Source organism: Gastrolobium bilobum, unplaced genomic scaffold (genome assembly GCF_033153095.1).
Source record: "Gastrolobium bilobum isolate Gb01-03AN ecotype WA unplaced genomic scaffold, APGP_CSIRO_Gbil_v1 utg12463, whole genome shotgun sequence".
Lineage (NCBI taxonomy): Eukaryota > Viridiplantae > Streptophyta > Magnoliopsida > Fabales > Fabaceae > Gastrolobium > Gastrolobium bilobum.
Window position 1 is genome coordinate 164,134 of NW_026898920.1, and position 16,057 is coordinate 180,190.

Below are 16,057 nucleotides of genomic sequence, written 5' to 3' on the forward strand. Positions count from 1 at the left end.
CTAGTTATAATTCAATAATTTTGTCCCATTGGGAAAATATATTCAGCTAATTCTTCTCTCTTCGTTTTCACCAAGGAATCATTTTGCTTTTTTCTTACCAACAAGGATAAAAAAAAGGAACCAATTTTATTTAAGTGAAGATTTTTTTTTTTTTTAAAAATGGGATATTTATTGTAGACCTTTCAAGCTAAAGTTATGTTAGAATATGCTTCAACCCCACCCTTTTTTTCAACGCAAGATTATAAGTTAATCAATTGCTTCTTTCCCATCATGCGTTAAATTTCAAATCAAATCTCAACCCTAGCTAGTTCTCCTACCAATCCTCATTGAGGAACACTCAGAATTTTCATTTCCTTCATCTCTTTTCCCCTTGCTAATTATATATATATAGTCTTGTCTCTTATGTGTTACATATAATTAACATGCAGGATCAAAAGCTCGAATCAACTAAGGGTGAAATGGGAGAGGTTAGAGAAGAAAACGAGAGGTTGAAGTTCTTATTGGCACGGCTTGTAAATGATTACCAATCACTACAAACGAACTTCTTTGACATCCTTCAACAAGATCATAAACCAGGAGAGGCTACAAATGCTACAAATATAGCAACTATCCATGAAGAAAGTGAACTTGTCTCACTTTCTCTTGGTTTATCATCCAAAGACCAGCCTACCATGGATGAGAAAAAGGGAAACAATAGAACTGAAAATAGAGAAGATGATCAAGAGGATATGGATAAAGGACTTGCACTTGGGTTAGATATCAGATTTAACCCTGTGGTTCATACTGAAGCTGCAACGATTCCCAGCTCTGAAAGTAGCTTTGATGAGGAAGGGAAGGAAGAAGAACCAACTGAGATATGGCCACCCAGTAAAGTTCTTAAGACAACAAAAACTGGAGATAAAAGTGAAGCTTCTCAACATACTCAGCTCAAGAAGACTAGGGTTTCTATTAGAGCCAGATGTGATTCTCAAACGGTTAGTAATATGTTTTATGCAGAATATAATGCTTATTCTTGAAAATATAGGATTTAAATTAAAAGAAACTAAACCCTAAATATCCCTAAGTTATGAAGGTGCAACTTAGTAAAAGAACAAAATTGCAATCAGATTAACAATATTGTTCTTTAAAACCTTCTTAAATTTTCATACAGATGAATGATGGGTGCCAGTGGAGAAAATATGGACAAAAAATAGCAAAAGGAAATCCATGCCCCCGAGCCTACTATCGATGCACTGTTTCTCCATCTTGTCCTGTGAGAAAACAGGTATGAATTCTTCAATATTGTTTGATTAGTTAGTAAAATAGGTAAGGTAGATTTATCAGGTTTGAATGGTTATAGTTTTGTTAACAATTTTTATTTTATTTTTAAAATTGATTTTTATGACTTGGAAACTGAAATTGGAAACCAATTATAAGATTTTAAAGAATATAATATATAGTAATTAACCTTATTGATTTGCTTTCAATTTTTCAGGTGCAAAGATTTGCTGAGGATATGTCTATATTGATAACCACCTATGAAGGAACCCACAATCACCCACTTCCTATTTCAGCCACTGCTATGGCATCCACAACTTCTGCTGCTGCTTCCATGCTTCAATCTCCCTCATTGATTTCACAACAAGGACTAGTGAATTCAGATATAGCCCCCATTATCAATTCTAGTAGTGGTGCTTATAACCCTAATGCTATAAACTTCTCATCTTACCAAATTTCAAGGCCACATCAATTCTACTTCCCCAATTCTTCTATTTCAACCTTGAATTCTCACCCCACAATCACTCTGGACCTTACTGCACCACCAACTTCCTCTCATTCTGGAAATCTTACATCAGCCTTCTCTCATAACATACCAAAACATTCATCAACAAACCTTAATTTTTCCTCAAGTTTCTCTCCTCTACAATCTAGCATGGCACAGTCACCTTGGAGCAGTACTTATAGTGGTTATTTATTCAACTCTGGAACACTAACCCAAAATAGAAACCAAGTTGGTTACATGTTAAACACTGGAAAGCAACCATTTCAAGGGCATCTCCATCAACCTATTTACATGAGCAACAATGCCATTTCTCAACAACAGTCTTCACCGGATTCAATTGTTGCTGCAACCAAGGCGATAGCAACCAACCCAAAATTTCAATCAGCATTAGCCACTGCTCTCACAGCATATGTTGGCAATGGAGCTGGTGGTGATAGGTTAAGAGAAAATCATCATGTTCCTGAGGGTTCATCACTGAACTTGAAGCTAAGTGATGGAGATGTGTCCTACGCTTCTAACCAAAATAACATAGGATATGCATCATCAAGGTACTTGAATATGTCTTCCTCTTCTCTTAACGCTCAAGAAGGAAACTCCATCATTTTTCCACAACCACCACTGTCTAAAAGTTCCTCCGGTTCGTCTTCTAGTAGAAACAACCAACTCTTGGAGCAATGGAAGTGAAACAACTTAAACCATTAATCCAGACAGAGGATTCATCAAGAATCACTAAATGAGAGCTTGACATAATCTACAAAGGACACATATGAATGTTACATTTCAAGTTTTCCAGGTTTTGTTTTAGACATGTGATGCAAGGAAGGGCATTATTGCCGCATTGATTAGCAGTTTTGACGGCTGTTTGACTCTCAATTCACAAAATTCCATGGAGATTATGGCGCAGTGTGATACCTATTTCCCTTTGTATAATGAAGTTGTTATTTTTCCAATATCATTTATTATTATCATTATTTTGTTATTATAATTATTGTTATTATAATATAATAGACAACATTGTAATTATTATTCTATAAAATTTGTTAATAGTTATGTAGCTTAAGAAGTTTTTATTTTTCTTTCACATGGGAAAGGACAACGATTATAATTTCCGCATTTGATTTGATGTAATGAAAATGCTGCTCCGCCCAACTATATTCACCGAATTCAATCTGTGTTAATATCGTGAAGATATATTTCTTAGAGAACCTATGTTATGTTCTCAGTTCTCACTGCAAAGATACTAATAAAATAGGTACTTAGTTCAATGGCTAAGCAGAGTCCTTTTGTTTTTGAGTCAAATATAATGACCAAGAACCAAGAATCTAAATCTAATGCGCTTATTTTGGCACAAAATGACTTTTAAGGAAAATATTTTCCAAATGCTAGTCAATGTACCATTGCATATTAGTCCATAAGCAAAAATGGGCCATTGGGCTTCTGTGTGAATTTGGGCCTCCTCAGTTTGCTGCAGGAGGTGTACGTTGATGTCAAGATCTGAGGTAAGACACGATCAAACCAGTATACCGCTTTAAAGGATGAAAAACAATTAGCAGTTAACAAATGGTTCAACCAGCATTTGCCACACGTCCTATAAAAACACTTGGCATTGCTAGCAACCCCCACGAGTCATTAAAAAAAAAAAAAATAGACATAACCGCATTTCCAATATAGAATTATAGATCACAGAAAAATAAAACTCCAACGGGGATTGGAATCCATTGGCATTCACAGACTGATAGGTATGTATGTCATGTTCAATCTTTTGCAATTTATTTATCCCTTTCTGGTTTCTAATCATTTATCCTGTAGTTCATGCATTACAATTTAGAAGCATTATATGAAGAAGTTTAGAACTACACAACGCTTGTTTATTGACTTTTGCTGTTGGCATAATCAGTTTCATGTTTACGTTATCCTAGGATAAACAAATTCTTCACCACATATTGTGATTTGAATTCATAAACCATTTAAATACACAATCATTTTTTATTTCGCCATAGCAATCAAACATCAGATTAGGAGGAAATGACAGTTATGGTTTATCATGATATATGATAAAGGAGACGAGTAATTTTGACTTCCAGTTCATCTTGAGGATGAACATGATCAGAGAGTTGCTAAGAGGAATCTTGCAGGGTTATTACACCCAGAGACCTTCCCATATGAGTAAAATCTTCCAACCAAATAAAATGTAATACATATAGCCTTCACATGAAACCATGGAATCAAGTCATCTAAGGTTTTCAATCGAATGTCATTTCATCTTCATGAGGGTGACTAAGATTTGAGAGAAGAATGAACCATAATGGTAATAGTATATGTTAAATCTTCACATTTCAAAAGAAACTTTTGATGTCACACACACTCATGAAACCGCATGCACACGTACGCGCACACGGAGATATATATCTCCGTCTACAATTCAGCAATATCATGAAAATTGTTGAAACATAAATTAATACCAAAATGTGCCTTTAGTTCCAAATATGGCGCAAGCACAAGAGGTCAGACCAAGCACCGCAGTTTCAAAGTTCGATACCTACTTCGAAACCGTACAATCCAGAAAGAAATTATCACAGACATTGCAGGAGACATTGACAGATGCATTTGCAAAGATTCCTGTTTCTTCTTTTCCAGGAGTTCCTGGAGGAAAAGGTAAGGGGATTAATTATATAAAGGCAGTCCATCACTATCACCTTATGATATTAATGTGAGTCAAAGATCTCCACGGCCAAAAGCAGTAACCTGTAAACTACTTTGGCAGTGATTGAAATTCCAGCAGACACACCTGTTGGTGAAGCAGTTAAGATTCTATCTGAAAACAACATTTTAGCTGCTCCAGTTAAAGTCCCAGATGCAGGAACTAGTTCGGATTGGAGAGACAGGTACCTTGGCATCATAGATTATTCAGCTATCATTCTCTGGGTGCTGGAGAGTGCAGAACTTGCAGCAGTTGCCTTATCAGCCGGTACAGCAACAGCTGCTGGAGTTGGCGCAGGAACTATAGGTGCTTTGGGAGCATTAGCATTGGGAGTGACAGGTCCTGCTGCAATTGCTGGGCTAACTGCTGCTGCAGTAGGTGCTGCAGTGGCAGGTGGAGTTGCTGCAGATAAAGGGATGGCTAAAGATGCTCCGCAAGTGGCTGATAACCTGGGAGAAGACTTTTACAAAGTAATACTGCAAGAAGAACCCTTCAAGTCAACAACGGTAAGAATGATAATGTCAGAAGATGGTTCTGCAGTTAACAGCAAGTTCTTGTCTTTTATGCTGCAGTAAGCTTTTTGTGTCTTGGTATAAGCATTTTCCTTCCTTGGTTGGGAAGAAATCTTTCAAGTTATGATACCTCCCTAATACAGGAGGCCAGTGCCAGCTGATCCAGGGTAGTTAGCTATTTATTTGATTTTTATTGTGTTGGTTGTCAATCATATCCATTTCACAGAAAAATGGTGGCTGTGTGCTCCTGCATAATCCATTTGGGATTTTCTTCTTCTTCTTTTTTTGTAGTAGGTCAGCTAAATCCTTTTCTTAGCTCCACACTAAAAAGAAAGAAAGATGGATTTATATTGATTTTTCACTTCAGGTGCAGTCAATACTTAAATCATATCGATGGGCACCTTTTGTTCCAGTTGCAAGAAATAGCGCCATGTTGACTGTCCTGCTGCTTCTCTCAAAGTATAGGCTGAGGAATGTACCTGTGATTGAACCAGGTAAACCTGACATTATCAACTTCATTACTCAGTCTGCAGTTGTCCAAGGTCTTGAGGGATGCAAAGGAAGAGATTGGTTTGACTGCATTGCAGAAAGACCTATATCTGATATGGGACTTCCATTTATGTCTACTGATGAGGTAAGAATTGGTGTTTTCAATTTTCAGCTTCCCTCAGCTTGAAGGTTTGAAAACTTATTACTTCTTCTTGTCCAGGTTATTAGCATCCAGAGCAATGAATTGATTCTTGAAGCTTTCAAGCAAATGAGGGATAATCAAATTGGTGGTCTTCCTGTAGTAGAGGGGCCAAAGAAGAGAATTATTGGAAACTTAAGCATAAGAGACATCAGACACTTGCTGCTGAGGCCTGAGCTTTTCTCCAATTTTAGGTAAGAAAAAGTAAAAAATTACGAACCTGCGTGGTATATCTTTGACAACAATTAGCATGACATATATGCCAATCTGTAAACAACGCCTAAATCAGATGGTTTTTGGAGATTAAACAATAAAACTCTTTTGGAGAGAAACATATAAAAAGGGAAGACATATATACAACTCTTTGGTAAAAATGAAAAAATAAAATAAAATAAATAAATCAAACAAATGAGAATATGATTGTCCACTTAATATACATGTGAGTGTAAATGTGTGTATGGGATGACTTTTTTTTAACGAAAACAAACAATGGGTACAACTCTGGCTATCACACAAGCTAGTAAGAGAACTGATTACTCAACTGCAGTGTTCTCCTTCACCATCCCTTTATTTTGACTTTCAGGAATCTCACTGTGATGGATTTCATGAACAAAATTGTCTCCACATCCCAAGAAACTGGAAAAGTTACTCGGCCCATAACATGCAAGCCTGACTCGACACTGCAGAGCGTGATCCATACTCTTGCATCTCAGTCTATTCACAGGATTTATGCAGTAGATGGACAGAACGAAGTAGTCGGAGTCATTACACTGAGAGATGTAATCTCCTGCTTCATCACCGAACCTTCTTACCACTTTGATGATTACTACGGATTTGCGGTGAAAGAGATGTTGAATCAGTGATTTCCTTGCAAGTTTAAATAAATAGGAACACTCAAAATGTAACAAACTTTTATGTTATCAGAGAAAACATTTCATTTAAAGTTTTTCTACCAAAGCAATTCTCATGCAACTTCTATCATGCTAAAGCCTGAGAGTTTGTCCAATCCTTTATCTGTGATCATCCCTCTTATCCTTTCTACTTCCCTCCATTTTCCCAGCCCAGCATATATGTTAGACAAGATCACTAGAGGAGCTGGGTTTTCTGGATCTATATCTAGGAGCTTCATGACCATTTCTTCCCCAAGATTGGAATCAAGGTAGCACCTACATGCACCAAGCAAAGAAGCAAAAACAGATGCAGGAGGCTCTAATAGTTCTTGCACCAGGTCTCGAGCTTCACCCAACCGACCAGATCGTCCTAAAAGATCAACCATGCACCCAAAATGCTCAGGCTTTGGCTGCACGCCATACTCTCTTCTCATCATTCTGAAAACATGTAATCCTCTGTCAACCTGACCGGTGTGGCTGCAAGCAGATAGGACAGTAACAAATGTAGCACTGTTTGGTTGAACCATTTCTGCCAGCATTTCACCAAAGATTTCAAAGGCAGACTCGTAGTCTCCATTTCTTCCATACCCCCCTATCATTGCATTCCAAAATGCCGGATCATCCGGTTTTGTAACAAACTGATCAAAAACTCCTCGTGCCCAAGAAGCATGCCCACATTTCATGTACATGTCAACCAGAGCAGTTGCCAAAAAATCATCCCTATTAATATCAGTTCTTATAGTATACCCATGTATCTCTTTTCCATGCCGTAATACACATGAATCTGCACACGCTGACAAAAGACTAGTGAGAGTTTTCAAACACGGAGTCACACCAGCAGACTGCATTTTCCTGAAGTACTTAAAAGCTTCCACACACACCCCTTGTTGTGCAAACCCACTGATCATGGAGTTCCAAGTAGCTGAATCAGGTTGCAGTCCTTCAGAGTCCAGCGTTTGAAACATATCAACAGCTCTCTCACACTGTGCATTCAACATCATTCCCGAAATCATGGAGTTCCAGGTGATCAAGTTCCTCCTGTCCCCTTCCACCGCCGTGAAGACATCAAAAGCAGAATGCCAACAGCCACACTTGGAATACATGTCCACAAGTGCAGTCAACACCATAACATCATCACCTGCTTCATGTTTCACAATAAGCCCATGAACTTGCCTACCAAACCGAATACACGAGAGACTAGCACATGCAGAAAGAACACACACCAACGTCACCGAATTGGGTTGGTGCTCCAAACATTCTTTCTGCCTCATCATGTCCTTAAACACATCCAAAGCCAGACGAGGAACTCCATTCTGCAATAACCCTGACATGAAAGCATTGTAACTCACCACATTCTTTACAAGCAAATTTTCAAACACCTTAGTTGCCGAAACCATCTCTCCACAATTTGAATACGCAGTGATAAGCGAGGTGGCAACATATACATCCGATTCAACCCCCAACTTAAACGCGCAGCAATGCGTCTGCGCAACGTGGTTAGTATACACATCACAAGCAGAGAGTAAACACGCAATGGTGACCGAGTTGGGCCTCAAAGTCCCCAACCCAATTCGCCTGAACACCCCAAGAGCTTCTCCGCAACGCCCGTTTCGCGAGAACCCTGAAAGCGCGGCGTTGAACGAAGCGACGTTTGGTTGAGGCATATCGTCGAACACCTTGAGGGCATCGTGGAAATAGCGACGGTTCATAGCGTACATTGATGTGAGGGCTGTGGAAGCATAAGGGTCGGATTGGAAACCGGTTTTGAGGAGAAGGGCATGCAGGATTTGGCCCTGGGAAGGGGAACGAAGCTTGGCACATGCTTTAAGGAGAGAGGGGAATGTGAAGGTGAAGGAGTGAGCAGAGTGGGAGGAAGAGTGGAGCTGAGAATATAGGTGAAGAGCTTCTTTGTATAACCCATCTGCGACTAGTTTTTTTAGTGTTATAATATATCTCGTCATGGAATGCTACACTTTTGGCTCATGTCACTCTGTTTATATTACATTTGTTTGTCAAAGTCAAATACAACGACACCGACAATAAGGTACTATTTTGTTCATTGTTGCGTCTATGAATCACTGCACTTCAAAATTTTTGGTGTGTCGTTTACTCAGACAGACTCAAAAAAATGTTCAAAAGTTAAACTTGGATTGTATTTTGAGTTTTAACTATTAAATTTATTAAATTATTATTATTATTTTATTGAATTTAATATAAATATTTTGGATATCTTATGTTTTTTTGCAAAATTGATGGGTATTATGAGTTTAGCTTTATTATTTTGTTAAATTATTGAATATTAAATATAATATACACTACGTAAATTAAAAATATTATATAATATCAAAACGTGTCTTAACTTGTTAAAAGTATCGTGTTGTGTTGTATCTCGTGTTGTGTATCGATGTCAGTACAACTTAGGTTGCGTTACATGTTACGTTTTTTTTTTTCAAATGATATGTGATGTTTGAGTTAAGAAAAAGGGAAAAATATTTCTGCAGTTAATGCAGATAAATTATTTATATTTATTCTCAAAATGACGTCGTTTTGGTATTGAAATCTTAAAAAATTATAAATATAAAGACTATTATAATCCTGAAATAAATTAAAATTACAAAATCACCATGATTTCCGCTCCAAAACGACATTGTATTGGGCTTACTGCAAATAACTTATCTCCACAACAATTATTCCAATAATTACATATCCGATTTGACCTATGGACGAATACGAAAGCATACGTTTCATGCTTTTTTGGGTAATAGCAATGAGATTCCTCAATATCATGCTAAGAATAGCTAGGATTTCCAGAAGAAGATGCCATTCGTTTGATGAGAAATAAAAAGGAATATCGAAAATTCGAGTGGCTGAAGCTGAAGCGGCTACTTTCGAAGTAAAAGTGAACTAGAAAAAATGAAAAATGGTATGAAGCTTTTATTCGTGAAACGGAATTGTGAATGAATTCACAACCAACTTGTTTTTTGTGAAACGATTCACGATAGATATTTTTAGACTTTCATGCTAAACAATATTATTGTAGAGTCAATTAATAAGAAGGCTATTTTATTAATATTTCGCTACTTTAAAGTGGAAGGTTTTATTTTAAAGAAAAACAAAGAGTAACAATTGTAGATAAAAAGTTAATAGTTAATATTAATCAAATATCCTTTGACTGATTATACATCCAAAAATGACATTTCATTTGGACTACATCAAAGTATTTGACCTTGAACCACATTCACCATCCTTTGTGTTCTATCCCACACATGTTGATCAGGACAGTCTCCTCTCTAAGCTTCGGAGAGAGTATGATCTTGCCTTAAAAGATATAAGAAAATTATTCACTTATCTTAACTCAATAACTCAAATTTTTAAGAAAGTTGGTTTGTGTCATACTATTAGAACCTCAACCAAGAGGTCTAGATTTTGATTCTCACACCCTCATTTTTTTCATAAAAAATGAAATTAAGCACAAGGTAGTCGCAAAGATAGGAAAAAATTGAAAGCAGAGTTCGTGAAATTTCATAAGCATAACTAAATCTTCTCAATATTTCTCTGTTTTTGTCTCCTACCTTATGTGCTATGATTCCTTGCTCAGTTAGAAATATAAAATAAAAGCATTCATCTGACCTTCACTTAATTGTTTAAATTTTTGGGAGACGTGGTTGCTTATGCCGTCCTTCATTCTTGTAATAATCTTATATTAAATATTGTATAATTTTTTAGCACGTACAGTAAATCTATACATTATTCACTTTTTAAACCCGAAATACTTCGTGTGAGGAAACATATTAGAAATATAAAATTGCCTTCACGTAACTTCTTCAATTTTTGGGAGAGTTGTTGTATGGAAGAATTTTAAGTACAAAACTTCTAATATTTACCGTGGGAAAAAGTGTGTGTCATTTTAAAAGATGTAAAGTTGTGTTATTTTAAAAAAGAGAAAGAGATAGATAAAGGAGGAAAGAAAGTTGACAAAAAAAAAAGTGTGGATCCCACCTCTTTGTGAGAACGAAAGAATATAAGCTGTATCATTTAAAAAGATAAATATTTTCCCTTTTACCGTGATGGAAAATTAACCACTTAAAATTGTTGTTATGTATTATTTATGAGGGATGATATACTTACAACTTAAAAGTTTTATAACCTCTTACCACCAAATTTTAACCATTGATTTTCGTCAATCTAACTGTTATAATTTATTGAAAATTAATAATTAATTAATATGTATGACCTAATAAATTATAACAGTTATATTGATGGAAATGAAATGTTAAGATTTTGTGATAAGAGGTGGTAAAACTTTTAGGCCGTAAGTATATCCGTCCTTGTTGTATATTGGCTTATATCACCATTCCAAGTTATTTTCGATCATGGTAAATATTTTGTCAAGACTTTATTTCTTAGGAATTCTTCCTAAAATATTCTTTCAGTAGATAGGCGTATGTGGGTGGAAATAAGTTCTTTGTGTTATTATCAAGTTCAACAATTTCCAATTCTAAGCGTCTTTTTGCTTGGCAATTTTAGTTTATGCAGATGGAAGCATATGTTTGGACATATTACAAAATCAGTGGAGCCCAATTTATGATGTAGCTGCAATACTTACCTCATTATGATTCTCTATTTTTGAACTTGCTTAAAAACTGTTAATGTTGAAATTGGTTTGAGTGTACCCCATCCACAAATTTGTCTCTTACTTATGAATCTTGGTAGCAATGATTTACTTGAGTCATTGTTATTTGTTATGCTTAGTTAAGATACGTATTGTATATGGCTTACAACGTAAGTGGTAGAGCTCCTTAAAGGGTTGTAGCTGTTAATGTGTCGCCTGTGCTTTGCTCTGGATAAGTTCTTCAAATAACCATTGTGTTTTGTAGCCCTTGACTATGTGTTTGTTCAAACTTATAATGTACATGATGCGCGGTATTTACAGTACCATTTATAATACTAGAAAATGCAGGCCTTATTTAAGAAACTATATATTTACAGTACCATTTATTCTTTATGGTCAAATAACTTACGAACTGTTGACAGCAAGTTTACAATTTAGTATTGAGGTTTCCACTCGCCTCTTGAACCTGCACTGAGTACTGCATATTCCAGTGAATATCCTCTATTGAAGGGCGATTACAGGGAACCTTGCTGAGACAATTGATGGTGATCTGAACTGCAGTCCTCAATGATTCATATACATAAGTTCCACGGAGGGAAGGATCGATTGATCCCCTTAGTGTTGGCGATGCAGCTTCTGATAAACCTCTCTCCAGCTAAACATGATAGAGAGAAAATTAAATTAAAGATAGGAAAAACAAGTCCAATAGTAGTACATGCTTATGGTTCTTCAATGGGGTTAAAATATATAATTGTGTAAGAATGGTAAATCTTTATGATTTTGGTAAGCATTTAGTCTAAAGATATTGGACTAAGAATAAAATGTCATGCATACCTCATTCTTCAGCTCCTCTACTTCACTGGAAGATGTAATTATTTTGCCAGTGATAATTTCAAGTAGAGTAACACCCAACTGATAGATATCTTCCTTTTCTGCATCATTGGTACCATTATGATTGGGGGCACTTTGTTCTTTAAGTGTGCTGTCAAGACCTCCCTAAAATTTTACAAAAGCATATTTCATTGAGGTTAGAGACTTAAAGTGAGGTACTGAATGCATATACTACTGAGAGAATCAGTCTAACCTTGGAAGTGAATGGAATGCTGTATCCACTAACTTTTGCATTGAGACTATCATCCAACAGAATGTTTTCAATCTTTATATTGTTGCCAAATATGCCAGGATTAACTCCAGTGTGTAAGAACTGGATTCCTCTTGCAATGCCTGTGATGATTGTCATTCTCTGTGGCCATTTCAGCATTTCCTTTTTTCTCCTATCTGTTAAAATGAAATTTCGTGTTACATATTTTGGTTATTCAAATCTTAGCTTTTGAAGTTAATTCAAATCTTTACATTTACCTGTAAGATGATCCCTCAACGACACGTTTGGGATGTGTTCAAATACAATGAATATTGTGCTTGTCGTTTGGGGATGGTCCTGATAAGTAATGACAGTGTGTCCTAGAACACTCACCAAATGCCTATGCCTTAAATAGGGTAATACCTTCAAGTTCTGAATGCTGTTTTTGGACAAACTCTTTTGCTTTAGTTTTACTCTATTAACTATAACCATTGAGCCATCTATGAGCCAGCCCTTATATAGCTGTGTAAATACAAGAGCAAATACCATTCAACAAGTTACAAAATAAAAATAAAAATGCCATTCAACATGGTCTTGTGGGTTCCATCTCATTAGAGAGGGCCCATTATTAAACCAATGAACACATAATATGTAAAATTCTATTACCTGATCCTGTGATCCTTCTCCTATTAGATTTGATGGGTCGAAGTTGTTTGTTGTATCTTCAATTTCTTCTGATGTAAAAATTCTGTATGATGGGAATCCAAGTGCACCTAGTCTCATTGGCTGGGGAACATGTCCTATTTCGACAGGAAAAAAAATAAAATATATATATATATATATATATATATATATATATATATATATTTAATGCATGGCTTAAATGAAGGACTAAGAATTTTAAGAAAAGTGTAAACCGCCACTGGAGGAATGAGAACTATGATCTAAATTTAGCATGTCCACGATTTATCATATCATCACATTTGAAAAAAAATAAAAATGAAACCATAATTATGGCCTTACTTTCATCAATATATGGTCTTGGATACGCACGGACAGAAAATTTATCAGAAATTGATGTGTCTAAATTACTATCTGCTCTTTCAGCTTTGGACTTCCTCAAGTTGAACAGAATGAGTAGAACCAGAAGCCCTGCAATTCCTACAACACCTCCAATAATACCAAGTAGTAGGCCTATTTGCATATGCGACTCCTCCTCCTTTTTTCTAACTGGTGGCTTAACGGCTAAGACCTCCAATTGCTTGCAATATGAAGATGGATGTTGATCACTTAAGCTTCTGGTTGAAAAACAATTCCCAGAATACAGTATTGTTCTATTTGAGGACTTTGAACCAAAACAGGATGGCAATTTTCCTACTAGGAAATTGTGTGAGATATCAACAAATGATAGAGCAGAATTACATGATATATTCACAGAAAGGGAACCGGTTAGTTTGTTTGCAGCCATGTTTAGGTACTGGAGGAGTGGAAGAGAGAAAACAAATGATGGGATGTTACCAAATATTTCATTGGAAGAGATGTCAAATAGCTCAAGTTTATCAACTTGCACTAGTTGGGGAGGAATTTGACATCTCAGAGAATTGTTTTTCAAGATTATCCTCACAAGATACTTGTCAATTGAAGGGAACTCAGGACCCAATTTGTTGCCACCCAAATTGAGCTCTCGAAGAGAAGCTAGTCTTCTAAGATCAGGAACACTCCCATTGAACAGATTATCAGCTAAAACAAGACTCCTGAGATCTTTCAGAGAGGAGATTGATGATGGGATTTCACCATAAATGAAATTTGAGCTAATGTTCAGCACTTCAAGAGACCAGAACCGGTTAATCTTGGATGGTAAAGGACCCCACAAACCAAGGGACACCAATGACAACACCTTCAAGTTTGAAAGCTTTGTCAAGACAGTAAAGAAAGAATCAATGGAGAATCTTTCTGAAAGAGTTTCAGCTGAATTCCAAGAAACTGGTTGGATTCTGTGAGAAGATGAAGTGCTCTTGTTTCCAATGATAGTTAATTCGGTTACATGACCATTGGAGCAAACAATCTTGAGAGAAGGTGAGGGAGGGAGGTAGCAGAAGTTGGTCCAGTTGGTCCATCCTTGCAGAACTTGAGGATATTCAAGAAGCTTCTGAACTTGAAGAAGAATTCTATTCTCACTTGTTGTTAGCTGTGCACTGGGAATTGGAGTAAGCAGCACAAGAATGATTGCAACGATTGCAGGAAACAAGTAATTTAAAGAAACCAAGAAATTCTTCATATTCTGAGGCTAAAACTCCTGTAGTAAGACAAAGAATGGTGGGTGAGTTTCAAAAAGAAAACTATAAATTGCAGAGTTAAATATGAATTGAAACATGCCGCTGAGAAGCAAAATTGTAACAGCAGCAGTTATTGCTCAAAAGATACTATGATTAGCATCCTTAGGCCATGATTATTATTATTATTATTTCTTTGTTTTAGTAATGCAGAATACAATGACTTACATTGAAAAGCTAATAAGCAGAAAAGTTCATTTGCATTGTATAATGATTTCAAGAAAATATTTTGTTTGTGAGTAAATGCAAATAGCTAGAATCAAATTTTACTTTTATCCCTTTTCATGCCAAGGTCTAGTATATGCGAGTTGATTTATGTATTTTTGAGTGACATAAATGAAGTATTTATCAATTGAAATCTAATGTAACTGTGTAATTATGGTTGAGGAAATTTTTTTGGAATAGTAGAAAAATGAGATAGATAGAAAAATGATTGGAAAGATAGATAAAGTGAGATAGGTAGAAAAATGTAAAAAAAAGTTGTTTGGTGGGGAAAAACTTTAATGGAAAAATTAGGTAATTTTATGAAATCAACAGTGCATTAAAAGTCAGATAATTGATTTTCCAAAAAATCCTACCTTCAAATTGGGTTTCTACGGATATCTATATTTCTCATAAATCCAGACAAATTAAATAGATGAGTTTTTGGTGGAAAATATTGAAACAAACATAGTGTTATGGTATTTGGTATAATTATGGACCATTCCGTGCTATAATTTTTAAGTAGGACAATCAAATCACTATTTATTAATTTATATTTTTATAAAAAATACTATTTAATTGGTATAAAGGTATTTATGTCTTTAACAAAATATAACAAATTTAATTAATAGTAAATAATAATTTATTTACTTGTCCAAATAAGAATTTTTGTTTTCTTATGTTTATTTACCTCATTGCAATGAAATTAGTAATTAACTACCATTTTTTTTTCTTTTACGGAGATGGACGATTCGTAACTTCATGCACAACAAAGGAGATTTATTTATTTATTATATTTTCATTAATCACATAAAATTAATATTATAATACATTAAATTTTATAAAAATAGATAGTTACATATCTATTTTTTTTAATTTAAAGAAGTTGTGATTTTTAATAGCTTTTATATTTTTTATACAGTCTAATTATTACTATTGGATACATAAAATAACATTAGAGTTTGAAAATATTTCCTAATTATCTTTATGGTGGTACATGACACCTCTAACTGAAAGTATTTAAATTCTCCAAATGAACTTTAAACAATAACATATCGATGAATGTTTTTCTCATTTTTGTATTATGAAGTGAAAAAGTTATTCCTTCCATTAAATTATCAAATTCCAGCATCATGTAAGGCTTTTTTAATTTTTTTAATTTTTTTTAGTACAAACTTTTGGAATTTTTAGTTATTGTGAGTTTGTGTCGGCAGAGTGCTACTCCAAAGTGAGGGCATAGAGAAGTTAAAAGGCCCAGGTTGCCACTTGCCATACCC

General features: G+C 35.3%; 4 protein-coding genes across 4 annotated transcripts; 2 read left to right on the plus strand and 2 right to left on the minus strand.

Annotated features, from left to right (window-relative positions):
* The first annotated feature begins 422 nt into the window (after window positions 1–422).
* Window positions 423–2,446, plus strand: LOC133285569 (WRKY transcription factor 72A-like). The gene is made up of 3 exons (XM_061482819.1): window positions 423–974; window positions 1,151–1,264; window positions 1,475–2,446. Exons 1-3 carry the CDS (start codon window positions 423–425, stop codon window positions 2,444–2,446), a joined length of 1,638 nt encoding a protein of 545 aa, XP_061338803.1.
* Window positions 2,447–4,183: 1,737 nt separating this feature from the next.
* Window positions 4,184–6,526, plus strand: LOC133285554 (SNF1-related protein kinase regulatory subunit gamma-1-like). Its single transcript, XM_061482802.1, has 5 exons — window positions 4,184–4,417; window positions 4,527–4,969; window positions 5,343–5,609; window positions 5,685–5,857; window positions 6,247–6,526. The coding sequence occupies exons 1-5, from the start codon at window positions 4,249–4,251 to the stop codon at window positions 6,524–6,526; spliced, it is 1,332 nt and encodes a 443-aa protein (XP_061338786.1). The 5' UTR covers window positions 4,184–4,248.
* Window positions 6,527–6,627: 101 nt separating this feature from the next.
* On the minus strand, window positions 6,628–8,514 carry LOC133285553 (pentatricopeptide repeat-containing protein At2g02750). The gene has a single exon (XM_061482801.1). It carries the CDS (start codon window positions 8,512–8,514, stop codon window positions 6,628–6,630), a length of 1,887 nt encoding a protein of 628 aa, XP_061338785.1.
* Window positions 8,515–11,515: 3,001 nt separating this feature from the next.
* Window positions 11,516–14,810, minus strand: LOC133285586 (probable LRR receptor-like serine/threonine-protein kinase At1g14390). The gene is made up of 8 exons (XM_061482839.1): window positions 14,748–14,810; window positions 14,260–14,542; window positions 13,270–14,214; window positions 12,913–13,046; window positions 12,525–12,768; window positions 12,250–12,443; window positions 12,000–12,161; window positions 11,516–11,820 (listed from the first exon to the last, which is right to left on the minus strand). Exons 2-8 carry the CDS (start codon window positions 14,522–14,524, stop codon window positions 11,593–11,595), a joined length of 2,172 nt encoding a protein of 723 aa, XP_061338823.1. The 5' UTR covers window positions 14,525–14,542; window positions 14,748–14,810; the 3' UTR covers window positions 11,516–11,592.
* Window positions 14,811–16,057: the final 1,247 nt, after the last annotated feature.